Source organism: Cryptomeria japonica, chromosome 1 (assembly GCF_030272615.1).
Source record: "Cryptomeria japonica chromosome 1, Sugi_1.0, whole genome shotgun sequence".
Lineage (NCBI taxonomy): Eukaryota > Viridiplantae > Streptophyta > Pinopsida > Cupressales > Cupressaceae > Cryptomeria > Cryptomeria japonica.
In genome coordinates this window covers 133,929,055-133,956,269 of record NC_081405.1, presented here as the reverse complement: position 1 = coordinate 133,956,269, position 27,215 = coordinate 133,929,055, and the positions used below count along the sequence as shown (strand labels likewise).

Genomic DNA, 27,215 nt, shown 5'->3' with positions numbered 1-27,215 from the left:
TTCCAAGAGAAAGACCATCCGATTTGTTTTATTTCAGGCAGAATTCTGACCTCCAGTGTATCTATGAGATGGTCTATCATAAGAATTGGAATGCAAAAGATGAGTCCATCAGTCTCTGATTACTTATAAAAAGCACTTCTTGATAATGCTTTAAATGTTGCATTCTGCATGGCGAATCATACATACAAATTGGTTGCCATAACATTGCATCTGGTAAAGATTGCATATATGATATACAAGACAACATGCCTTACAAACTCGTAAGTACATGCAGAGTTTCATTTGATTTTAGTTTTTACATCCTCTGTGCAGAGGTTTGCAAATGTGAGGGGTTATACTCTGCACTAGATTCTTTGGTCATAAATTTAAGGGTCACAACCTCACTTCTTGAGCTGGGAACTAGATATTTCGAAGAACTATACGTAGAAGAAGCAGCGATATGCATTGTTGTGGACAGGTTCCAACCTTGCCATGCAGTATCCAGGGAAAGTTCCAACTTTCTGAATGCACAGGCAAATCATGCTCGCCTGATAAGAAAAGACACCATTACATGCTGCTACCCTAATGGTCCTGCACGCTGATAGACACGCATTGGGAAAAGCTCATTAAGGGATTCAACAGTCCTAAATCCATCAACTTCTCGCAATCCACACCAACCTCGTTGTGTGAGGAAATAACGAAAATCTTCTTCAGTGTAGAAGGTCTTCTCCTCAGTTGTGCCTGTCAAACAATCAGACTCATCGTAGCAGACCTTGATTGTTAAACCTAACATAAGAGTTAACAAAATTTAGCACATGCAATTTTTCAAGCCATAAGAATGTCATAATGCAAAAACCTCTATTCTCCAACCTGTCAAAAATCAGTGAAATTAGAAAACAGTATATCCAGAAGATTATCTAGGTGTGCATGAGAATAAGAAAGAGAAAGATCTACCAACCTTCATCAAGACAAAGCATATAGGTTCCCAAAGGCATGTTCCTATCAAGACTGTAGACAACCCCATCCTCGTCTTGTAACCAGAAAGCCCTTTTGGTACGCAGTCCAAATGCAGGTCTGATGGCCCCTGATATGGCTTCAGCTGTGCCATCAATACCAATTCGTCTGGTGATGTCACCCCACTTAACCACAATCACCTTTCCATTGTATGATGCATGATTTTCTCCACCTATATTAAGAATTTAGCAACATCAACAAGGCTATATCGCTATGTTGTCCAAATTAATGCTCAAGGAATATAATTGCAAAAATTATGTTTATTGTAGTACAGATTATATTCTACAGACACAGATTGTAGGAGGCAACATGAAATGTCAAATAATTAGATCCAACTCGAATCAACCTTCCTAATCACAGTTTGATGTATCAATGCAAAGTTACCATTTGCAGTGGCATCCCTCCAATTCCAGGGGGGGACACCATTGGCAGCAGTTGCATCAGACAATGGTAAGGCCAGAGGAAGTCCATCATGATCCAATCTACGTTCCAGATTTAGTGGAGACCTGCCAGTTCCTGCATAACACAAGAACAACTGTACATTTATAAAAACATAAAATATAATATTTTAATTGAAGTCCTATCTATAGTCAATGAACACAGTCAACAAGATAATAAGCCACACAGAATACACTAAATAGTAAAATGTAAGCAAACAAATACATCAATTCTAAGACCATAAGTAATTTCTATGAACTCCCAAGTTGATAATAATAACTTGTTAGTGTAGATTTTGTACAGACACATACTTCAATAGAAAAAATAGAATGCATGTTTTGAAACAATGCCAATCCTTATCCTTTCTAAACTAACCCAACTCAGGTATAGCAACTTTCCCTAAAAGTATTTGATTTAATCTAAATTTGTTAGAAATAACACTTCATAGAGGATCTGCATTATCTAAATTAAATAAAGTACATTAAGTAACACAGACATGCAAATTAAGTTCAGTACATTAAGTATCCTTTACTTCATTCATTCACAGTCTGAATTCCTGGTGTATTGTTACATAATACAACTAACCTCTTAAATAGTATCACTAAACCAACAACCTATGAGGTACGGGAAAAATCCACACAGTATATATAGGCATGTTGCACTATTACATCATTTAGTGATTACCCGTGGGATAAATTCACACACTACAACATTAATATTATAATAGAGTTTAACCCGTATACAAGCTTAATTTATACAGAATTCAGCTACAACCTGTACCTTTGAAGAAAATTTGATCTATTTTACTGCACCTTGTAGCCTTGAAGCAAACTGCTTTGTTTTAGCTGCGATCTATACCTTGGTACAAATTTTATCCATCCTAGCTAAAATTACTACCATTACTAATGCCAACAGTTGCAATGCAGCAACTACCATTACTAATGCTCACAGTTGCAATGCAGCAACTTCCATCCTTCATGCCTGTAACTTCAGCAGGGAGAGGCAATAATTCTATTAAGAGATTAAATATACTCTGATTTTGTGCATGTTTTATTGGAATTTTCCTTTGTTGTGTCCTGAATAGTTCCTAGTATATTGTCTATGTCACAAGATTTGTATTCATGTTTAGCAAAGATAAAATTTGATAAAACAAATTTCATGATTAAATTCAACATAAACAATATATATATATATATATAAACAGAATTGTCATACCAAACTATAGACTAAGAAAGACGCAACTAAATTAAGATTACACCTTGCGCATAGTAAAAAGTCAGGTCATTTAGTCAGTGTGCCAACCTGTTGTGATGTATTCACACATCACCCCATTGCAAATGGGGACCCCCACTTTTTCGCTTTCTAGGGTAGTTGTCTTAGCTTAGCCGTTGGAAGTAGTTTGGGTCTTTTGCTATTAACCTTTGCATTGGAGAGGTATAGTTGGTCAAGAAGCCAGGAGTTAGGTGAATAGCCCTTTTGTGAGGTGTGAAATGAAATGATGTGAGATGAGGAGTCAAGTCAAGAGTTTGATAGAGGAGCCCCTTAGGCCAAACCTAGTTGACCATGCAGGTGATTTCTTGATCCTCTGAGTGACCCAATTACACTTCAATGAGAGGTGAGACCCGGGAGCAAAATTTGACTAAGTATGCTAAAATTTCCTTTACTGAATTTTGCTTCCATTGCTCCCCTTTAGGAGCAAAATCCCTCTCCAAGCCTTCCAAATCACCTAAAGCTGCCTCTAATCATCATGTGACACCTTAGTTTGAGCGAAGGATTCAATCCTTGATCAGGAACCTTAAATAAGGTTAAGTGTGGAGATCATTTCCATTGCTCCTCATTAGGAGCGAAAACCACTTCCTTTGCCCTCATCTTGGAGTGAAATTGTTTTCTTGAGCATATTTGAAGAAAATGCGTGAGTTTTAATGCCTTTGACACCATTTTGATCATAGAAGAGGTGAAGTTCATCATGATTTTGGCTAAGGAATGGAGGGAAGATGGCGAATTAGAGTCACTTCCATTGCTCTCCTTTGAGAGTGAATTTCCCTTCCATTACCTTTAGTTGAGGGAGAAATCCTATCCAAAGAAAGCATTGAGGTCTTTTGAAGCATAGAAGCTAAGTCCTAGGGTGCAAATTAGTAAGACCAAGCTAGAAGGTAAGTTTGGAGATCATTTCCTTTGCTCCAATCTAGGAGCGAATTTTGCTTCCATTGCTCCTCATTAGGAGCAAAATCCTTTCTAAAGCATTCATTGAGGGCTTTTGATAATCCTTTATGCATAAAACCAAGAACTTAAGGTATGAGTTGATGAAGGGGCAAACTTGAGGTCATTTCCATTGCCCAAGCCTCAGAGCGAAATGGACTTCCTTTGCTCCTCCTTAGGAGCGAAATCCACTTCCTTTGCCCTTGGTTGAGAGCGAATTTGCTTCTAAAGCCCTACACGAGCATAATGTAAGGCACTTGAGTTGATAGAACGAAGGAAAGCCAATGAGAAAGTGTTAAGCTTCAAATTGGAGGCCATTTCCATTGCTCCTTAGTGGGAGCGAAATTTACTTCCTTTACTCATGGATAGGAGCGAAATTCTCTCTAAGGCTTTCCTTAAGGCTAATTTGACACATTTACACACTAGGAAGGCAAAATCACAAGGTCTAAGTTGATGCAAAGGCAAGGAATTGATTAAACCTAGCTAAGAGGTGAGTTTGAGGTTTACTTCCTTTGCTCTTTGACAGGAGCGAAAATCCCTTCCATTGCTCCTTGTCGGGAGCGAATTTGTGTTCATTTGCCTAAGGTTAGGAGCGAAATTCCTCTTAAGGCCTTCATTGAGGTCAATTTGACATGTTTTCATGTATGGGTGGCTAAAGACTAAAGGTTTGAGTCAGTAGAATGAAGGTAAGTGAATGCGATTGAGCTAAGAATCCAAATAGCAATGACTTCCTTTGCCCCTTGATTGGAGCAAAATTCACTTCCATTGCGCCTCATTGGGAGCGAATTTCACTTCTATTGCTCCAATCTTAGAGCGGAATCATCTTCAAGACATTTGGTGAAGGAAATTTGACAACACTTGCATATGGAGAGATGAATTGATGAATGGAGGGCAAGAATTTGGCTAAGTATCATAAAATTCCTTTTCTCCTCTCTAGGAGCAAATTCGTGTTCCATTGCCTCCCTTTGAGAGTGAAATGCTCTTCCTTTGCTTGAGCTTGGGAGCGAAATTGATCTCAAAGCATTCAATGAAGGGGATTTGATAAATTTTGTACAGGAGGATAGAAAACTTAAGGAAATGAATTGATGGAATGAAGAAAGAGGACGAAAATTTGGTTAAGTATCAAAAAATTTCCTTTGCTCCTCTCTAGGAGCGAATTATGCTTCCATTGCTCTTCAAGTGGAGCGAAATTACCTTCCTTTGCTCCTCGAGAGCGAAAACCTTACTTAAACATTTTTTATGATAATTTGGAGCCTTCACATAGGAGTGATAACGAGCTTGAGGCATAAGAATGTGAAATTGATGAAATTTAGCTAAGAGAGTTGAGTTTCTTACAACTTCCATTGCCTATCCTTAGGAGCGACCTTCTCTCTAAATGCACTTCAACACATAGAAAATTAGAGATTGTGTCAAATTAAGAGGGTGTATAAAGGTTATATATCATATGTGTGTTTGATATCATATTCGTTTTGTTTTGCAGATGTGAAAGGAGGATTGCAAGACCCTGCCACCATGCAACTTCAAAGAGGTAAACTTCATCAGCAAGCACGAGGGTATCCAGGAAGGTGACTACACAAGAAACGTTCACTTATACAAGAACATGATCCACACATTCAGGATGAAAGAATCAAGAATCCTCACTGCAACATCACGAAGGAGTTACAAAAAGAGTGAAGAAGCAGTTATGACAAGGCAATATCGAGATCCAGAACTAAGAGGAAGTCAACATCTACACCTTGCACCTCCATGATTGAGACATTCAAGAGGATAGTTTCAGAAGAGTTAATCAAAGTTAGAAGATCATCATCATCACTGCTGAAGCTGGATAATGTGAGCATCAAGAAATGTTATTCAATACTCATTCATGATGATGAATCTAGTCCACAAGTCCAAATTGAGGTGGCGTCCCAATCATCACTCCAATCAAGAAGGTCCTGCATCAGCATGTCTAGATACAATGCATCTGACTCATCCATGATGGCGCAAACTCCAATGTACCTACCCCCACTATCTATTGGTCGAATATTATAGATATGACATGTGTCAAAGTATTGTAATTATTTCATTGGCCAGAATAAAGTTTGTTGTACCAAACCCTAATTAGGGTTTCATTGTAAAATCTTGGCCATTGATCTCAAATCAATCCAAGTCATTCATTGTAAAATGAGCTCTCTATATAAAGCTCAAGCTCTTCATTTGTAAAGGTTAATAGAAGAATAGTTAAGAGTTAATAGAAAATAGTTAGTAGTTCGATAGCATATAGCAGCTAGAGTAGAGTAGGAGAAGGCAGAAATTGTTGCCAAAGTTGTAAATAAACTTCCTTTTCATTGAAGTTGTAGTGGAATGTGTTGTTTCTTTACAAAGTGCATGGTTTCTTGTTGGATCTTCACGTTAGATAATGATAATTAGATGGATGAAAGAAGTTGTGAATGATTAATGATGAAATTCGTTTGTCCACACCACTAGCCTCTTGTTGATTGTAAGGGTGCCTTGCGTGGTCAACTAGAATTATGTGAGCTTAACTTCAATTGCTACTTGCTTCATGGATATGCATCGTCTTGATGGTGTTTATGTCGTTGGTAGTGGTTTGAACATCAATTGGCTCTCCTTAGAAGATCGCACTAGCTTTGTGGAGGTGTTCTTTGATGGCGAAGCAGAGCTTAGTTGAATTTCACTCAATCATTCATTGTGTCTTGCATTCTTAGGATTAGGCTAAATTCCCTAAACCCTATGCCTTTGCTTTTTTTAATTCTCCAAGACAGTAGTTAGGATCTAAGTTCCAGCAATTCAAGCATTCAATTATTCCACGTAAGTCCCCTTGTGATTCCTGTAATTTTATACTCTAGGTTTGTTAATCAGATTTATATCCTGTAAGTATGCCCTAGATTGTAATCAGATCTGTAGCATTTTAATAAACCATAAATCAGTAAACTCAGAAATGAAGTAAGTAAACAAGAGACAAACACACATACCCTGGGAAAACCTCCGAGGAAAACCCCAGCATTAAAGACCCACAGGTCAAATTATATATTCTCCTCTAAAATCACAAGTACAATACTTAGCTTCTTTGTCAGATCTGATCCTTTTGTATGACAGATCAGCACTTCTAAGTTCTTCAAGTCTGTACTAAAACAACCTATGTCCTCTTGGACAATTTTGCACAAGTCTGAACAATTTCGCACTCCTCCTTGAGAATTCGCACCTTATTAGCAGAGCTAATTCGCTTTACTTGGAATTGAATGAGTGAGTTTGACTTGTGAAATGTCTTTTATTTATATGCACCTTTAACCCTTGTTTGCAAGTCGGCCTCCTTTAAATTTTGGAGCCAATGTATTATTGTGGCGTAATATTTAGGATAGCGTGAGGATAGGGCTAGGCCTAGACTTGGGGTCACGTTACCCTTTAGGATAGGGCCCAGACCTAAAAGGGTTCGGATGTTGCCTTAAGGCAATCCGAACCCTATATAACCCTAGTTACAAACAACACTCCCTCTTAACTAGGGAAGAGGAGAATACATAATCTAAACCTTTTAGAGTTCCATCTAGCACACAAGCATAGAATAGATCTAGCACACAAGCATAGAATGGATCTAGCACACAAGCATAGAATTACATCTTCCACCTAGCACACAAGCATAGGATGGTTCTAGCACACAAGCATAGAAAGTGTAATACACAAGTGGGTCTTTACATAATTACAATTATCCATCTAGCACACAAGCATAGATTGGACATAATTCATTCTTGCACACAAGCAAACAATGATTCAAAGTGCTGCAGATAGAGTCATTGAGATTGAAGCTCCCTCTCAATCAGGGTTCCGTTTTCCACAATACCAAGTCTGTCTCTGAAGTATTCGAACTTCACTCTGGATAAGGGTTCGGTAAGGATATATGCAACCTATTCATCTGTGCTAATATACTTTAGCTGAATGGTGTCTCTTTGCACCTCTTTGCACAATATCCCATAGTATCCATCTTGTAATGCCGGTGGGGGATGACTTCAAACTTTAACATGCACACTTGCAAGTCATGAATACATACATAATTTTTTCATGCACATCATGGAGTCTTTCCATGTCATCGATCACGCATATCCATCATTCATTGTCTTTACCTCAGTCTTCTCTCAAAGAAGAATGTAACATCATAATCTTCCATCTTGCACACAAGCAAGAAATGGAATAGACATAATCAGAATATTGTAGTCTTCCATTTTGCACACAAGCATAGAATGGAACTACATAACATAGTCTTCCAGCTCGCACACAAGCATAGACTAGATCCACCTTACATTGCCTGCGGAGGGTGGAGAGGATCTTTTCTACCATTTTACATTGCCCGCAGAGGATGGTTGATACAACACAATGTATCACAGAGGTTGAGACTCCCTCTCAAACAAGGCGGTGTTCTCCACAGCTCCAAGTCTATCTCAAGCTTCAAGAGACTTGGTGAGGACATCTGCAATATAGGATTGTCCTGCCATAAAACACTGAATTGGCAGGCATCAATATACAACCCTGATAATGAATCAAAATAGTACAACAAGAATTTTGAGAAACCACACTGCTTCTCTTGATGCAACACATGCAACAATGTATTTATCTACAGTAATACTTAATGCCACTGAGGACTGTCCCTGTAGGTCCAAGAGATCGCAGTGGGTGAATGCTTGAAGAGTTTTCCTTGTCCATAACACTTCTTGACCAATCTGAACTTAAGTAGCTTCAGCCCATAATCAACTGTGCCTCGCAAGTATCTTAGGATGTGCTTAGCTACAACACGATAAACATGTTTGGGCAAGCTCATGAGTTGACTGAGAGCATTCACTGCAAAGCATATGTCTGGTCTAGTGTTAACTAGATACATCAGTGATCCAATCAACTGCCTGTACTCTGATGGATCTGCAAAATCAATGTTAGCTGCAAAAACACTTAACTTCTTTAAGTTAGATTCCATAGGAGTAGACATGGGTTTACAATCCATCATTCTAAATCTTTTCAAAATATCAATAGTATACTTTCCTTGACTTTAAAAAATTTCGTTAGACCTTTGCCATACTTCTAGACCTATAAAATAATGCATTAAACCTAAGTCCTTCATTTAAAATTCTGAAGCTAGTTCTTTCCTACATCTAATGATAAGTTCATCTTTACCAGTAAGAGATGAATCATCCACATATCGAGCTATAATTAGCATTTCATCATTGAATGACTTAAAGTAGATGTTAGAGTCAACATCATTTTACAAAATTCTAAACTTAACAAGTATTCTTTCATACCAAGCACGAGAGTCTTGTTTGAGGCCATACAGGGCTTTCTTCAATCTGCACACCTGAATCTCATAACCCCTTAAGATATACCAAAAAGCTGGAACTCCCTCTCAGCAGCAGTTGTGTCCAATCACAGCTTCCAAAGTACTTGAACTTCCTTTGAGTGTATGCCCATCCCAATAATTTCCCTTTGAAGATTTAGTATGCCCTGTTTCAGAAGCATTCCAAGCCACTGAAAGATCCAATCAATTTCCTGTACTCCGGGATAGGAAATCATACTCTATGATGAAATTTAAAAAAACAAAATGCTTGAATCAAGAAAAGAATTACATGCTAATACTCATAATAAAAGGTAATCAACCAACGTAGGTTAGAGTATACCAACTCAGAAGGAGACGCTCCTCCTTAACTTCTGCACAATCAATCTTTTATGTTAATCTCAAGGATCCTATCCATCTATCTTTCAATAAGGTGGACCCATAGCACAATTGTTGAGATAAGATGGGGATAAATTCCATCAAGAGATTACACAACAAGATTGCCAATAAATGTTATCGATAGAAAACGAAAATCCTAAGAAATCAACAATACATTCTAACTTCTACTATGTATGAAGGAGCATCATCATAACCAATTAACTGAAAGCAACCTGTCATGCAATTATTTAACAGATAACTGACACATAATAAAACTGCATTTGTCACAACATTTAATGACATGAGCTCAAATGCAACAGTGATGATATAAGGATGTTAACTCGGAATAACACAGGCACAAACTTGCTTGCAGACCTACAAGGATAAACACCTGACACAGGGAACCTCAAAACATGATTGGCCCAACACGGGTTAATTCAAGGAGAATATCATTTTCCTTTCACACAACCCAACAGGGGTTTTACAAAACTAAGTAAACACAAACCCATAAGAAGCAAATGAAACCCTTATTATTACAACTTGACAAAGAAACCCCATGTAAACAAATTGACAAAGATATTCAACTTTAACCTTCAATTATCATAAAGTCTCTCATCACAAAAAAAAGAATTGAGGAAAACACACCTGTTGATGTTTATATAACACTGACACTGGAACCGAAAGCTTCCCCAAAAGAAACTATCTTTGCAGTCTATCTTCAAAAGCCATAATTCACAATCTCCTCTTGATGTGCCTTAGCACAGTCAACTAGGGTTTGAAGATTGGTGGGAATACAACTAATTTTGTTAGCAATACAAAATAGCAGTTGCATGTCTAGTAGCAAATAAATCTACCATACCATCTGAGGTGGAGGACCCAGTGAGGTATCCTATCACCATTTTCCCTAATCATGCCATCCTTGTCCTATGCCTCATGATTTACACATCAATTCATTATGATGGAGAGTAGGGGGCTGTCACAGTAGGGTGCCCTGGAAGTCCATCCTTCATAGGCCCAAAGGTAGCACCCTCCGTACCCCTTTGACCTCATGGGACTCCCTGGTCTTATACCATGAGGTGGCATGCCTAGAAGGTGACCCCATCACCGTTTTCCTCTAACTGTCACTTCTCTTCCTCTATCATAAAAATTAATACTCAGAATACCAACAGTAATGTCTCATAATTCAGATTTATTTTAGCAGGTATGAACATAATATACTGTTTTAACAAGGATATCCAGAACAGCAGTATTCAATTTAAATATACAGAATACAATATAATGAATATGCAGAAATATACAGATACCCTTATGCAGAAATGGTCATCAATTAGATGTATGTGTACAGGAAATGATACCACTGGAGTTCAACCCAATTCTGCTGAGAAAGATGTAGAAATCTGAATCTTATTATGTCTCCTTGGGTGCTGGAATGGTGTCTTATATCCTACCTCAAACGATGAGAGGTTGTTCTTCTTCTCAAGAGTTCGTGTCATTTGTGAGAAGACACCTTTTTTTTTTTTTTTATCACTCGAATCTCCACAATGAATTAAAGAATGACTCCTTGATGAGCACCCGATGATGCCCGCTAACTTCACCCCTGTCATTATCTTAATAAAAGACGAACAACAACCTGAAGGTAAGAGCTTACTGAAATCTGAGGGTTAGAATAACTTGGCTCTGATACCATGTAATTTTATACTCTAGGTTTGTTAATCAGATTCATATCCTATAAGTATGCCCTAGATTGTAATTAGATCTGTAGCATTTTAATAAACCATAAATCAGTAAACTCAGAAATGAAGTAAACAAGAGACAAACACACATACCCTGGGAAAACCTCCAAGGAGGAAAAACCCAGCATTAAAGACCCACAGGTCAGATTATATATTCTCCTCTAAAATCACAAGTACAATACTTAGCTTCTTTGTCAGATCTGATCCTTTTGTATGACAGATCAGCACTCCTAAGTTCTTCAAGTCTGTACTAAAACAGCCTATGTTCTCTTGGACAATTTCACACAAGTCTGAACAATTCCGCACTCCTCCTTGAGAATTCACACCTTATCAGCAGAGCTAATTCACTTTACTTGGAATTGAATGAGTGAGTTTGACTTGTGAAATGTCTTTTATTTATATGCACCTTTAACCCTTGTTTGCAAGTCGGCCTCCTTTAAATTTTGGCACCAATGTATTATTGTGGCGTAATATTTAGGATAGTGTGAGGATAGGGCTGGGCCTTGACTTGGGGTCACCTTACCCTTTAGGATAGGGCCCAGACCTAAAAGGGTTCGGATGTTGCCTTAAGGCAATCCGAACCCTATATAACCCTAGTTACAAACAACATTCCAGCAGAATCACATCAAACCATTGAGCTTATCCACACGTTGTGACCCGACATGTATGAACCTTGGAGTTATCTCAAGTGATCCTTAGGCAAATCTTCAGCATTTGAGAGACTTTGATCAAGAGAGGATAAGATACTTTTGGGTATTTTATTCTGTGTTTGCATGTGCATGAAAAACACATCAACACTACCAAAATAAGATTTTACTTAAAATACTCATCCATCCCTAAGGCAGTAAATATGAGATGGTATTGCTAATGGCGCTTTTAAAGCAACCCTTCCGTTCCCTTTACAGTGGGAAAACAGATCTGCACTTGAAATCCCTGCAGTTGGAACTTAGATGTCTTGACTTGCTTTAAGATATACACGGCTCTCCTTTCCCACTCACCACAGATTCATCTGCTGCTTATCGCTGGTACTATCACTTCTGATGCAGATTACAATAACATGCATAAATTAATGTATCAGGACTGCTCAAACACAAAGTATAATCAGGGAAGCCCGGGCTAGACCTTGAATGAACCAAGGGTTGTCCCTGCTGTTAAATTTGTGCCCTAGTTCAGTAATCAGATTTGTAAAAATTAATTATTTGTTGTCATTTAGTAAACCATAATCAAGTAAATTCAAGAATGAAACAAGAAAGCAAGAGAACCTTGGGAAAACCTCCAAGGAGGAAAAACCCAGCATTAAAGACCCACAGGTCAGATTATGTATTCAATCTTAATTGCACAAATACAATACTTAGCTTGCTTCTCCAGATCTGATCCCTTTTTGTATATCAGATCTGCCCTTCTAAATACTTCAAGTCTGCACCAAAATGCCTTATATCCTCTTGGACAAGTTCGCACAATCCTCTTCAGTAATTTCGCACCTTTAGTTGCAGAGCTAGTTCGCTGATTGCATGAGAGATGAAGTGATTGATTGTGTTTGCAATTTACCTTTATTTATATGAGTCTTTAACCCATATATCCTAGGTCGGCCCTTAATCCTTTTTGGTGCCAATTTACTTTATTGAGGCATGGTGCTTTTAGTGTGGCATGGAGGATGGGGCCGGACTTGACTTGGTGGCACACTACCCCTTTGAGATAGGACCCAGTCCTATATGGGTTCAGATGTTGCCTTAAGGCAATCGGAACCCATCTTACCTAGTTATAAACAACACCTACATCTTCTGAACTGGGTTAAAAAACCCTAAACCCTTTTATGTACAAATTTTAGGATGAACTGAAATAAAAAATTTAAATTTTCTTTAAGTTCACTGGATTTCAAACTTCATGGATTAAATTTGGTGAAAAATGTGACATAGTATATTGTACATAAGAAAATTTTGCTGGGAAGAACCACTTATGCGACCCTAATTTTGCATCTAGTGAGTTGCATTTTTCAACACTAATCAATTTGAATGAATTTTTGCTAAGTTACCAGTTCACAGGGGTAGGAGGCCGGGTCCAGGGCTGGGTCGAACCTGATTTGCAGTCCAAGCCTGGTCCATTTTGGGTCCGAACAGGGTTCCAGCCCCAGCCTGTGGGTCCGGCCTTGGTGAACCTGGGACATATTTGGTTCCCAGCAATGCTGTTCCACCAAATTTGGCAAGTTTGTGATTTTTTTAAAACTTTTTTTGATTCCAAAAAGGTCATTTTGCCCCCCCAACCCTGATTTTATGCCATACAAAACATCTAAAAGGCAAAACCAAACTCAATTTTTATATTGTGAATGAAAACAAAAATATTTTATGCCCTTGCTGAAATTATTTTCTTGCTTGCCATTGCACGAATAGAGTTGAAGATTGATTGTTGAACGCTCCAAGTTGTTTGTTGTGCTGTTCCTATGCATTTGCAAGTATTGGTTTGTTGTAAAGGAGATCGTTGAGGAAAATTTCTACAAAAGAGGTAGGTTTTTCAAAAAATTTGGTTTTTCTTTTACTTAATTTTTTTTTTTTAAAATGAACTCTCTTGTTTTGTTTTGAATTTTTTAACTTTTGGTTTGTTTTGCATATGTTGTTTATTAGACTTGTTGTCTTAGGTATTACAATGGCAACTGTTTTTAGCTCCGTGAACCAACCCCGCTTCAAAACAAACCCAACTCTCCCCTTTGGAAGTACGTTGAAATGGTACAACTTTCAAGCGGTGGAGCTTATGTTTGGATTTGTAGTCATTGTAAAGTTAGATATTCAAGCTCATATAATCAAGTGAAAGGCCATTTGTGCAGGCTCCTTGGACAAGGCATCAAATTTTGTCGAAGCGGATCAGGCCCAAATGATAAAGGCCTTCCAAATAAAGTAGTCTTGGCATATATTGAAGAGAAAGAAAAAGCAGACCAAGTATCAAGGCATAAATCAAATCATCCTTTTCTAAAGAAATCATCTCAAGTGATGACGCCCCCTCCACTGCCTTCTTATTTTGAATCTACAAAGAGCCATCTATTTTTTTCCATCCTTGAAGAACTTGTGGCCTCTACACATAAGAGATCAAAGGGACCATTGGAAAAGGCATTTCAAAATGAGTCTAGAGAGATTGTCGATCAAGCAATGGCAAGATCGGCACCACTACCAGCAGCATTTGAGTGAGCATCCCAGCAGGCATCCCCCCCAGTTCCATTTCCTGATCAAAATGGCAAGATGTGTTTATGTGAATGGATTGGCACTTAATGTCATTTGCTCACCATATTGGCAAAAAATGGTGAAATCAATTAATGAAGCTCCAAAAGGGTACAAGGGCCCAGGTTTTGAGAAAGTGCATAGCAACTTATTGGATATAGAGGTGAAATTTGTAGAGGACTCCTTGAAGCCCATAAGGGATTCGTGGACCAAAACAAGAGTGTCCATTTCTGATGAACGGAAAGATGCCAAAAACCACCCACTGATCAATGTTATTGCAGTGTCCCTTAAGAGGGCAATGTTTTTGAGAGCAGTGGATTGTAAAGGAGAGGTGAAGGATGCTGCAAATGTTATTCAAGTTATAATAGACAATGCCAAAAACTAAAGGGTTGTTGGATTATTGGTTGAGGAACGTTATTCACACATAGTTTTGGACACCTTGTGTTGTCGACTACCTCGACCTAATGCTACAAAAAAATTGGCACCGCAATTGATTGGATCAAACAGGTGTACGCTGAGGCCGAAGAGATCCAAATGTTCATCACCAACCACCATATGTCACAAGGCATATTTTAAACATTCTCAAAATTGGAGCTTCTAAAGGTAAGTTAAATAATAAATATATTTCACTTTAGTAGACTTTTTATTTTAATTTTCAAGTAGGTTGTTGGGACCTGTTTTGTCTCCAACACAATTGTGGTAAGATGACTTGTGAAGGTTCATGGGGCACTTTCTAACATGGTAATCAGCCCAAGTTGGTCCATATTGAGGCAATACAAGGGCAACAAAGGTTAAGCATATGATCCTAAATGACATTTGGTGGGATCATGTTGACTATCTCCTCACTTTCACTGAACCCATATTGAGCATGACTTGTTATTCCAACATGGATAAGCCTTGTTTGGGTGAGGTATATGATGGCATCGACTCAATGATTGAGATGATGAAGTCATCATAAATGCAAAAACGAAAGATCCTACAGAAAAATTCAGCAAAGAACTACACCAAGTCATTGTAGAGAGATGGAATTGCATCTTCTTGCCTCTGCATTGAGTCTCAAATATTATAGTTCTCAGCTACTTTTGTTGCCACAAGAGTTACCCCATAGAGAGATCCTGAAGTTGCTCAAGGGTAAAAGGCAGCACTTCGCAGACTCTTCGCTGATCGTGACATGTGGGATGCAGTGAGGGCTGAGCTCATGGATTTTGCATGCTCCAATGATTGTGGTCTTGATGTTCATCAGGAAAAGTATATGGTTAAGACTCATAGTTGGTGGTACTTCTATGGCAAAACACACATGCACCTACAACCTCTTGCATAAAAAAATTATTGCAAGTTTTATAAAAAAAAAATCTTTTATCTAAATTTTATTTATATTTTAATTTTATAATTTAAAATTTTTAAATTTTGTACTCTTCACTCTCTAATTTTGTCTTAATAGGTTGCTAGTTCATTTGCATCTGAGAGGAATTGGAGCGCATACTGATTCATCCACTCAATAAAGCGCAATAGACTGCACTCAAAAAAGGCAAAGGACTTAGTGTATGTGCATTCAACCTTGCGGCTCCTTACACACAAACAAAGTGGCTACAAAGAAGGGGAGACAAAGAAGTGGGATATCGAGCCAAAGAGAATAGACTTGGATGCTTCCACTACCCACTTTGCTGCACTTGATGTTGATGATGACTATGAGCCACCTAGTGAGCTTGAGAGTGTTAGTGGTAGTGCCAGTGGCACTATTTGTGGTTCTTTTAATTTATCACAACATAGATCATCTAATATCTACGTTACCCCAAGTTTCCGGGACGGGGGGACGGGGGGACGGGGGGACGAGTTTCCGGGACGGCAAATTTTTTTGCCAAATTTGGGGACGGGGGGGGACGGCAAAGGGGACGGCTGTATAAAATATAGGAAAAATTTAAAATATATAGGAAAATTCTAAATGTTCATATGAAAACATGGATAAAGCATGCATCTATACATTATATTCATATGAAAACATGGATATAGCATGTGTATGATACTATGAAAACATTTTAGAATGCAAACATCGAACATACAACATTATCAATAGACTCAATACTCAATATGCACTCATAATTCAGAATTTCAATTCATTCACATTGTCAATATGCATATCATAATAGATATTAAAGAAATAAAATACATAATGGAGCCTAATCAGACTCAGAGGTTAAATTTTCACTACTTCCATCAGCGCAGTTCCCCCCTATATTTTTTGACAGGGGTTTGGGGGCAGCGCCCCCAACTTGGGGTCAAGGGGCATCGCCCCTTGCGGGGTCAAGGGGCAGCGCCCCTTGCGCGCTCCCTGTCGCGATACAGGGCGGGGTCGAGGGGCAGCGCCCCGCGAGGCCAAAAATACTTTTATTATTTTATATAGGCATCGGGTGTTATTTTTCTATTGGCAAAAAACCCTTCATGAGATATTTCACTCCCTCAATTACACAAAAAACATCATTAAAAAAAATTTGAAAATACGACTTTTTTTATTTTAATATTTTTCCCTAGCCCTAGATGTGGGGGACGTCTGGCCGTCCCCGGGACGGCTGGGACGTCCCCAATCCGTCCCCAGCCGTCCCCGGGACGTACGGACGTCCCCCACAGCTAGGGAAGCCGTCCCCCCGTTTCGGGGACGTCCCCTCAAAATTTTGACAATTTGGGGACGGGGGGGGGACGTCCCCTGGCCGTCCCCAAGTCCCCGAAACGTCCCCGGGACTGGGACGGGGGTTTTCAGGTAGGGGACGCGTCCCCGGGTTTCGTAGTCTAATATGGATCATGATGATGATGATATTTTTGATGACCCATAAGATTTTTGATCAATGAGGGCTGATTGTAGACACTTGACATTACTATGTTTTAACTTTAAAGTTTAATATATATCGTCATGCCCCGCCTGAGACGGGGGCAAAACTAATAACAAATTGCAGCCTTAATAGATAAAAATTCAGACATAACACAAATTGAAATTCCTAGAGCCGACCTTATAAAATACCCTAGGCAACGAAATAACTAAATAGGGCAGATATAGAAAGGGTTGCTAGTGGCCACGTATGAATCATTTCTTGTTAGAATGAACTGACTGAGGATTAATTAAGAGAGGCCGACATACAGCAGACCTTCTCTGAGTAGTAACATAATTATTTCAAGCAGCAGCAGCTAAAAACAGCAGTTCCATAATAGAAATCAGACCAGCGATAAGATCAGATCAGAACTATTATTAAGTTACAGGCTGTATCATTCTATTTCTGTGGGCAAAATATAAGGTGATCCCAGAGGGGGGCATTACAAGTGGTATCAGAGCACATTCCTGCCAGCCTTAGGGAATAGAGAGCAGATTGTAATCATACATAAAGATTGCATTTGAAAGAAAAATATGATCAGCAAATAGGAATAAAAATATGTCTTTGTGGGTGAGTGTTTGAAGAGCCAAATAAGTCTTTTCAAACCTGTTGTGCATCTTATTTGTGACCTGCAACACAATTCCATGAAGTTGGTTGTGTTGGAAGGTTGTCTGACAGTGCTGGGCCTATTCCCTGCATTCTGGGTTCATCTTGGAGGTGTATTGAGATGCATAGATGAGGTCTACGAGGTTTTAAAAGATAGATTTGCCCTGTAACAGATGTGTGACAGATCTGCAATCTGGTATTCCTGCTATACCAGACCTGCAGTGCTCCATATCAAGTTGGAGATGTTGAGGTGATGCTGGGAAGTTGATTTGTTGATTGTTGGTGGCTGTCATACACTTTTCTGCTACAGCAGACTTCAAAATGGGTGGTCACTGTTGATTTTGTAACTAGGTTAGGAAAATAAATAGGATTCGGATTGCCTTAAGGCATCATCCGAATCCTTATAGGGCTGGGCCCTGCTTCATTAAGGAAGCATGTAACTAGGGCTGGGCCCTATCTCTATGTGCACAAACTCGAATAGGGCTGGGCCCTTTATCTCCTACACGCCAAGCAACATGAAACATGTTCATCATATTATAGGGCCGACCCTATATCACTTCATGTAACGTGTGGTCCTAAATAGGTGTGCTCCCCTTGCAATATAACTTAATCATTATTAGTACACCAAAATAGGGCAAGACATAAGGTAACGTACAAGCCTTATAATTGTAATTAAGTCTTGGCACAAAACTTAAGATGAAGCCGACTTAAATTGGTCTCCACACCAAATATAAATAGAGATTAATGTGTATGCATTCATCATTCAGTTTTCATCATCATTAATGTGAAGTTAGCTCTGCAAGATCTGGAGGTTAGCGAATATTCATTGAAGGCAAGCGAACCACCTCTGAAGGTCAGCGAATTACTTCTGCCATCAGCATTTGCCATACATGTGATCTTGGACAGTGAATACATTGAAGAGGATAGCAAGTTCCTCTTGAAGGTCCACAAACATCATTAGGTCTGCAATCTTCAGTGAAGAACTACGAAGAGCTGGAAGTTGTATACTGATGATATTCTTATCTTCTGCTGTTACATTGTGCCCTAGCTGGGTTACGACTGTAACTCTAATTCTGCCCTAGGTTGACAGTTATATCAGATAAGTAATCTGATCTTTATTGCCATTGTATTCTACAATTAATAAAAGGATCTAGATCTGATTTGTAGCTGGGTTTTTCCTCCAAGAAGGAGGTTTTCCCAGGGTATGTGTTGTGTCTTGTTTCTTGTTCTGTGCATCATTACTTTTCTGTTCATTTTGTTAATCTGATCGCGAAAACTAACAGTCACTACACAGTTTTTAAGGTATTTAAGTGAAGCACAGTTGTATGTTATTATGTAATGCATTGAACAAGTTACCTAGCAAATTTATCAATCTCACAATTTGTAAAAGTTGAAATAAATGAATTGCAAATCATTTCAAAAGAAGACAGCAGAGAGCTTTCATCATTGCATGTTGTTTGTGGGATCTTATTGCATAAAGTATTTCAAAAAAAAGAAATAGGGGTGTGTTGTTACAAGTGGAATCAGACAATCAAGTATATAATATATAAACCAGATTAAGAGAGAATATTATATGAAGATCTAAGATGAAGTATATGAAGAGTTTGTAACAGACTGGATACTTTATGAAAGTCCTATGATCAGATTATAGAAGACTTTACAGCAAATTGGTGGAAGATTTTATACCAGATTTGTGAAAGAGATTTATTTTGAATTGTGGAATAATGATTACCCCAAGGGATGGAACTGGTCATAATTGGACGTTCCTGCCTCTTGTGGGCCAAGTGATAAATTGATTACCCATGGGATGGAACTACTCATAGTTGGACATTCCTGCCTCTTGTGAGCCAAGTAAAGAATTGATTACCCCAAGGGATGGAACTGGTCATAGTTAGGCATTCCTGCCTCTTGTGGGCCAAGTGATAAATTGATTACCCCGGGATGGAACTGGTAATAGTTGGACTTTCCTACCTCTTGTGGGCCAAGTGATGAATTAATTACCCAGGGGATAAATCTGATCATAATTGGACGTTCCTACCTCTTGTGGGCCAAGTGATGAATTGATTACCCAAAGGGATGAAACTAGTCATAGTTGGACATTCCTACCTCTTGTGGGCCAAGTGATAAATTGATTACCCAAGGGATGGGACTGATCATAGTTGGACATTCCTGCCTCTTGGGGACCAAGTGATGAATTGATTACCCCAAGGGATGGAACTAGTCATAGTTGGATGTTCCTGCCTCTTGTAGGCCAAGTGATAAATTGATTACCCAAGGGATGGAACTGGTCATAGTTGGATGTCCTTGCCTCTTGTGGGCTAAGTAATGAATTGATTGCCCCAAGGGATGGAATTGGTCACAGTTGGACATTCCTACCTCTTGTGGGCCAAGTGATGAATTGATTACCCCAAGGGATGGAACTAGTCATAGTTGGACATTCTTGACTGTTGTGGGCCAAGCGATGAATTGATTACCCCAAGGGATGGAACTAGTCATAGTTGGACGTTCCTGCTGCTTGTGGAATGTGAGGCGAATGGCCACAATTTGGATGTGACGCACTCTCGGGCTTAGTTGGGCTGGACAGTTTACTGGCGCCTTTTTGAGTTCCTACCAAACTAAGCCATGATTGGTTATAGGTTAATTAGCTAGTCATAATGTTTATTGTAATCTGCCTGTTCACTATGTCTACACATATTCACATGTATGCTTTGTGTTTTCATGTGTATGCTTCGTGTTTTTATGTGTATGCTCTGTGTTTGGCATGTCTACTCCATGAATATCTATGATTGCTGTAAACGTATTCCTATGACCATGAAGATTTCTATTTTTGGTTAATCTACAATATGAGAATAACAAGAGTGAACCTAATCCTCATCCTAATATATGGCAAGTTCTTGTGTTAACACAAAGGGGTATCCAATATATGTTGGGTCCATCCAAATCAATCCTTTACATTTTCAAGCGATGGGGAAAGAAAGATGAAAGAAAATTTGTCTTAAAATTTCAACACATCAGTCAAGTTGTTCAAATTAGCAGCTTATGATAATCAGGGTAGCACAGTGAAAGGCAGATTACAAACTAGACTCCATGATCATTCCACTATTGCTTGAGGAAAAACAATTTTGGAAGGGCAGACTGTCATGCCCTGCCTGAGACTAGGGCAAAATAAATAACAAATCACAGCCTTAATAGATAAAAATTCAGACGTAACACTAATTGAAATTCCTAGGGCCAACCTAGAAAGGGTTGCTAGTGGCCACATATGAATCATTTCTTGTTGTAATGAGCCAACTGAGAATTAATTAAGAGAGGCTGACTTTGTTGCTTTAAGCGCTCCATTTTGGAGATGGGATCAAATAAATAATTATTATATTAATGTTGGCCGACCTAATCAAAGGGAGGTGACCATTGGGTAAAGAGGCATGTTGAGGGATATATATACAAGTCTTTTGGTGGACATTAGAGGAATATCATTCCTATTTAGAGCAGATATGAAGGAGAATAGATTGAACAACAGCAGAGACCCTCACATACAGCAAACCCGAACTGAGTAGTAACATAATTATTTCAAGCAGCAGCACCTATAACAGCAGTTACATAATAGAAATCAGACCAGCAATAAGATCAGATCAGAACTATTATTAAGTTACAGGCTGTATCATTCTATTTTGTGGGCAAAATATAAGGTGATCCTGAAAAGGGACATTACATATATCATGTCGAATTTGACTAAAATTTGACTATTAATATGGTGGTGTATTTTGAACTTATTACTGATGTAAATATGTATATATTTTATTTTTATATGTTTTTGTATGGACTTACCCAACCCCCCAAAAATTGACCAGACCCATGAACCGAACCTTCAAACCCAAACCTGAAACCAAACTGAAAATTGTCTATATCATCCCATTTCATCAATCTTTTTGAAACTGATTAAATTTTGACATGTGACATGCACATGATGTTTTGATCTACTTATCAATTAGAAATTTATGGTTGTAGTTGTGATGATGGACTGGGTGACATTTCATTTTTGGATCAGTATGATTACATTTGATAGGATTCAATTTTTTGCATCCACCTTTTCAATCATCACAAACATAATGAATTATGCCCTAGAGAGATGTATCAGATGGGCAGTATTGTGCATAAGATATATATAGATATATTTCATATAGTCACCATCCATCAGGTGGTGGTTAATGGTGATTGGGCACCTTGAAATGTCCATAGTTCCAAGTTCAAATCTCACTCTGTGATAAGGTAGCCTACCTCCCAATGGACTCCCCATTAATGGGTGCCAGGATAATATAGTTTGAAATTTGAATCATGGGCATGCATAATGTGCTTAAATTCTCATATTCAATATGATGCCATGTCCAGGTTGGGCCCAGTGAAATCCCCCACCACCCTTAGCAAAAATATATATAAATATATATATATGCTCAAAAAAAGATGTGGATTGGATTGGAAAGGTGAAGGTATGTGAGTACATCTAAAGACTAAAACACCAACAGACATACAAATATCTAAAATCAAAAAATTATATTTACTTTTCATAAAGTTTAAACAATGCATCTATCTGTCCTCTATCAAGTGACCCCCCTTTGAAATCCATGCTTTCCAAACATGCAATTTCTTTTAAAATCGCACTCCTCTTCTTTTAAGTCCCCGGGGTGTGCTTTGCATGCTCTCCATATATCCTGCTAATTTTTTTGCTTGAACGAGGAATCCCTTGAGTAAGTCTTTCAACCTTTAACAAGCAAAAATTGAAATTTGTTTATGTTTTTTGTTTGTCAAAGTCCATCACTTTTTCTAGCAAACAACATCAAGAAGCGTCCCTTGCCTGCTGGAGATGTCTCCTGCAATAGGCATACATCCCCAATGAGTCTCTTGTCTCCAAGATGCATACCTGTCTCAAGGTTCCAGGGACATCCCCATCCACTAATCTCCTACAAACTCCCAGTCTCTGAAACACATGCCCATCTACAAGACACGTCCCTGTCTCCAATATCCATAAAAATTCGAGTGATGTTAAAATAGGAGATATGCTTGTAATGAGAACTTTATTGTTTCTTATTCTTTATGGTAGGGGACACAAAGGCACTTAGAAGTTAGAATGGATGTTTTACTCCAATAAGTAAATGTCAATGTTACCCCGAGTTTCCGGGACGGGGACGGCAGGGGACGGCGGGACGCGTTTCCGGGACGGCAAATTTTTTTGCCAAATTTGGGGACGGCAGGGGACGGCAAAGGGGACGGCTATTAAAATATAGGAAATATTTAAAATATATAGGAAAATTTCAAAATTCTAAATGTTCATATGAAAACATGGATAAAGCATGCATACATACATTATATTCATATGAAAACAATAAAACATGGAAATGGCATGTGTATGATACTATGAAAAGTTGAAGACATTTTAGAATGTAAATTCTGAACATACAACATTGTTAATACTCAATAGACAATATGCAATTATGCATTCATAAATCAGAATTTCAATTCATTCACATTGTCAATATGCATATCATAATAGATATTAAAGAAATAACATACAAAATGTCAAAACAAAGAGGTTAAATTTTCCCTACTTCTATCGACGCGGTTTCCCCCCATATTTTTCAACGGGGGTTTGGGGGCAGCGCCCCCAAGGTGGGGTCAAGGGGCAGCGCCCCTTGCGCGCTCCCTTATAAAAAAACTTATTCTTTCATAAAGGTGTTGGGTGTTATTTTTCTATTAACTCGCCGAGTTTGGCGATTTTTGGGCGATTTTCTAATCTCTGTGTCAAAATGCCCAAAGGCTACACTGCTGCCATATAGTTTGATTGTCAAAATTATGAATTAAATTAATGTTATCTTTTAATTTTTTTATTTTTACTAACAATTTGAATTAATAAGGGGCCTATATTAGAAAATTTTTTAAAAAATTTGAAAATACAACTTTTTTTAGTTTTTTAATATTTTTTAATGGCCTTAGATAAGGGGGACGTCTAGCCGTCCCCGGGACGGATTGGGGACGTCCCAGCCGTCCCTGGGACGTACGGACATCCCCCAAGGCTAGGGCAGGCGTCCCCCCGTTTCGGGGGCGTCCCCTAAAAATATAGGGCAATTTGGGGATGGGGGGAAACGTCCCCTGGCCGTCCCCAAGTCCCCGAAACGTCCCCGAGACGGGGACGGGGGTTTTCAGGTCAGGGACGCGTCCCCGGGTAACTCTGGTAAATGTTCGAAGAGTGAAATCAAATGAGTGCTGTTTATTGAAACACAGAGATATTTAAGGCCATCTTAATATGGCACTAAACATTGGAGAAAAGACTGCAGAAAGTATGCCTAGCCATTAAAAATACTGAATTTAATAACAATCCACTGCAGAAATCGTGTCCTGTCTAGACAATAGTAGACTAAATACTTGCACAGTCATGGTACTTGTAAAAATTTGGATTCATATTGACCATATAATGCAATGCCTCTTATGAAGCCCTTACTAGGACTCAACTGTGTAGTAATTGAGTCAAACACATTGACCCATATTTCATGAGTTATGGTTCACACAAACCCATCTCTCATGAGCATGAATGGTCCACTCAAGACTCATTGCATCTAGGCAATGTTCACAAGGGTGAAGCATCAACACTTCTTCGGAGGTCACTCATCCCAATGCTACCCCAACTCAAGCGCACGTAACCATGGAGTTGTCCCCGAGATCAAACTCACTTAGCTTGCTACCACATCTGCTCAAACTCAAGTGGGCTTGATCTTAGGGGAAACTTCATGGTTAAGCATGCTTGAGTCAGAGTAATATTCAGATGAGGTCAGGCTTGAATGTGTTTGAACTTAGAAGAAACTCTATGGTTAGGCATGCTTGAGTCAGAGTCGTATTGAGATGGTTGACCTCACAAGAAGTCCCAATAGTTGACCTCTGTGAGCATTACCTAGATGCAATGATTGCTACGTGGACCATTCATGCTCATGAGAGATGGGTTCATGAGAACCACTGCTTATGAAATAGAGATCGATGAGTTATTTGACTTGTCCATCATAATGCCCAGGACAATTACACAATCGATATAACACAAAGGGCTACGAGATGCATAAAAAATATAAAGGGAGTATATATTCAATGTTTTCAAAATACACAGCTTAACAGCTTGGATACTCTCAGAGTCTCAAATGTCTAGAAGGCCATGGTCTGGTCATAAGGTAGAAGCCATTGCTTTGATGATGAACCAGATTCAAATCCTGCTGGGCTTGCTCCCCTGTCGATTGTGCAGATATATGATTATGGGGGCCCCTAGGCCACCACCAGCCAAGACGGGGCAAGTTTAGGTGCAAGATTGAGCAAATTTTGAGAGAGAGAATAGCCCTCGGGATCAGATACTTAACTATATACCTAAAAAAAGGAAAATTTTGGATACTACCTACAAAAATTGCTTTGGAGAATAAATAGAAATCTTACTTTGACTCGATTATTTACACTCAAGTCATTCCCTGCACCTACTCAAGTCTGAATTAACTTAAAAAAATTGGTAACTATGAACAAACACTGATATAAAGTAAAATTAAGTTCAATTAAAAACCGCTCGTCAGGGAACTCTACATGAAATTTGAAGAAATCTGATCTCATATGTAGTTAAACAGAAAAACCAGACGCGAGACAAAACCTAGGCATAGGCCAATAACAGGAATAACAACAATCATAATAAAAGTCAATGGTCATCTGCCATAGATTGAAAACTATACACTACAGAGTACATTGATCATTCAAATCAGAAAAACAGATTTAAAACTTCCAAATTTCTCTTATTGAGCATCTCAACTAGAACAACAGAATCCTTTTTTAAAAACATGATAAACCCCGCCTGAAATTTGAAAGCTTGGGCTATATATACTCACTGGGCATTGAAAAGGAAATTTATAAACAAACTATTGCGCGAGAAATCAAGACATACGTTTCGACTTTTTTAATTGGGAATGGTCACTTTCAAAACAAGTTTGATAAACCCCACCGGATGTTTTACATTTTTAGGCCTATTCATCAAATGGGTACAGAAGAAGGGAATTGAAAAACATACTCTTGGGTGAGAAATGAACATAGGTATTGTCAAGAGGAGGTGGGGGCGCCACTACCACTTTGGCAGGGCTTCTGTAAGGAGTGCTTTTGGCTCTTTCTCTGAGCAATTCTTCCAAATCTTTATAGCATGACATCTTGGCAGATCCATCTCTGTTATCCTGGCTGTGTTTGGCTTTCTTATACTCTTTTAATAAATTTCTCCACTTGTCAGTACACATGGTCGGAGACCTGTCGAATCCTCTCTCCCTCATTTTGAGCGAGATTTTGTCCCACAAATGCTTATTCGATTTGGAGGTATTGAAGAGACTGTCCGTCTCTCTTCTCAAGGCAATCAATGCTCGAATTTCATCCTGCACCCAAACCTCTGCCCTCTTCTTAGGTGTTGTCTTGATTTCTTGATCTTCTCCATTAACATCAGTTGGCAGAATGAGCTGTTGATGATGGTGGTGCTGCTGGTGCGGCTGCTGGTGCATCTGCTGCAACTGCACTCCATTAGCCACCACTTCCATGGCTGCCTATTTTCCGTCTCTGTGTTTTCTCTGTGATTTAATGCATTGCCGTTACTTGACGGACTGCAAATTGATTGCCCTTTTTTTCCTTTTAATTTTTATGAGAAATCAAAACCACTCACATTCCTATTATCTCATTTTTATGTCCCAAAAATATTAACATTATGTGTGACAAAATTTCACGTCATTTTGGATTATTTTATTTCATAAGATTGTCTGCTATTTATGTCATTATTCGATTCCTAAGACAACGTTTGATTGCCGTTTGTCAGGAAATGTTTTTCATTTGAGTTATATACCATTGGATGTTCTCTATTACTAATGAAGGTGTCTTTGTTTAATAGTTAAATTAACTATTTTTAAGGTCTACTTCAAAGTTGATAGAGGCCATTTTTTTATTTATTTTTTTTGCTAGAAAAGACCAAACAAGGAGAATAATTTATATAACATAAAAGTATAGGATCTAAGCCTTAATTTGAAGGGCTAAAAAAAAACACAAAAAGAGATGTAATATAGTTCTATTATCTTATTAAGTAGAAATCTATTGGGACTTATAAAATTTGTCTAATCTCGTGTCTCTATGCAGTTATTTATGAACCTTTTCAGTTTAAATTTAGTAGCTAGAGAGTTCCCATGTAAACTTTTAATTAGAGAAAATGATAAATTGGAATCTTTCCCTATTTATTGGAACGAAGCTGCTTAAATATTGAAAATAAGCTTTGAAGAAAAGGGGGGTTAGAAATATGCAGAAGTTGCTTATTGAAGAATCGATATGTGGCTTCACCATTTTATTTTTCTTTACTTTTTTTTTTGTCTACAATTTTGCCTACAAATTTTATTTGTAAGAAATATTACCGATAATTTCATTTACAAAATGATTTAAGAGGATTGCATAAAAATAAATAGCA

At 38.4% G+C, this 27,215-nt stretch overlaps 1 protein-coding gene across 2 annotated transcripts; it reads right to left on the bottom strand.

Moving 5' to 3' along the window:
* On the bottom strand, positions 1 to 26,510 carry LOC131063032 (trihelix transcription factor GT-1). 2 transcript variants are annotated; one of them, XM_059214397.1, is made up of 4 exons: positions 25,800 to 26,510; positions 1,378 to 1,509; positions 938 to 1,165; positions 1 to 720 (listed from the first exon to the last, which is right to left on the bottom strand). In XM_059214397.1, exons 1-4 carry the CDS (start codon positions 26,305 to 26,307, stop codon positions 557 to 559), a joined length of 1,032 nt encoding a protein of 343 aa, XP_059070380.1. In that variant the 5' UTR covers positions 26,308 to 26,510; the 3' UTR covers positions 1 to 556. The 2 variants fall into 2 exon arrangements, with proteins under 2 accessions (XP_059070380.1, XP_057852783.2); XM_057996800.2 differs by having other exon boundaries at positions 1 to 765; positions 25,800 to 26,502.
* Between the last annotated feature and the right edge of the window lie 705 nt (positions 26,511 to 27,215).

What these genes read in the sequence shown, in the direction of transcription:
- LOC131063032 (XM_057996800.2), bottom strand. Translation starts at nt 26,307, where the DNA reads ATGGAAGTGGTGGCTAATGGAGTGCAGTTGCAGCAGATGCACCAGCAG. An exon ending in GAGGGATGCCACTGCAAATG is followed by an intron (nt 1,166 to 1,377) that starts GTAACTTTGCAT and finishes TTCTTAATATAG; the next exon opens with GTGGAGAAAATCATGCATCA. An exon ending in TATGCTTTGTCTTGATGAAG is followed by an intron (nt 766 to 937) that starts GTTGGTAGATCT and finishes CTCTTATGTTAG; the next exon opens with GTTTAACAATCAAGGTCTGC.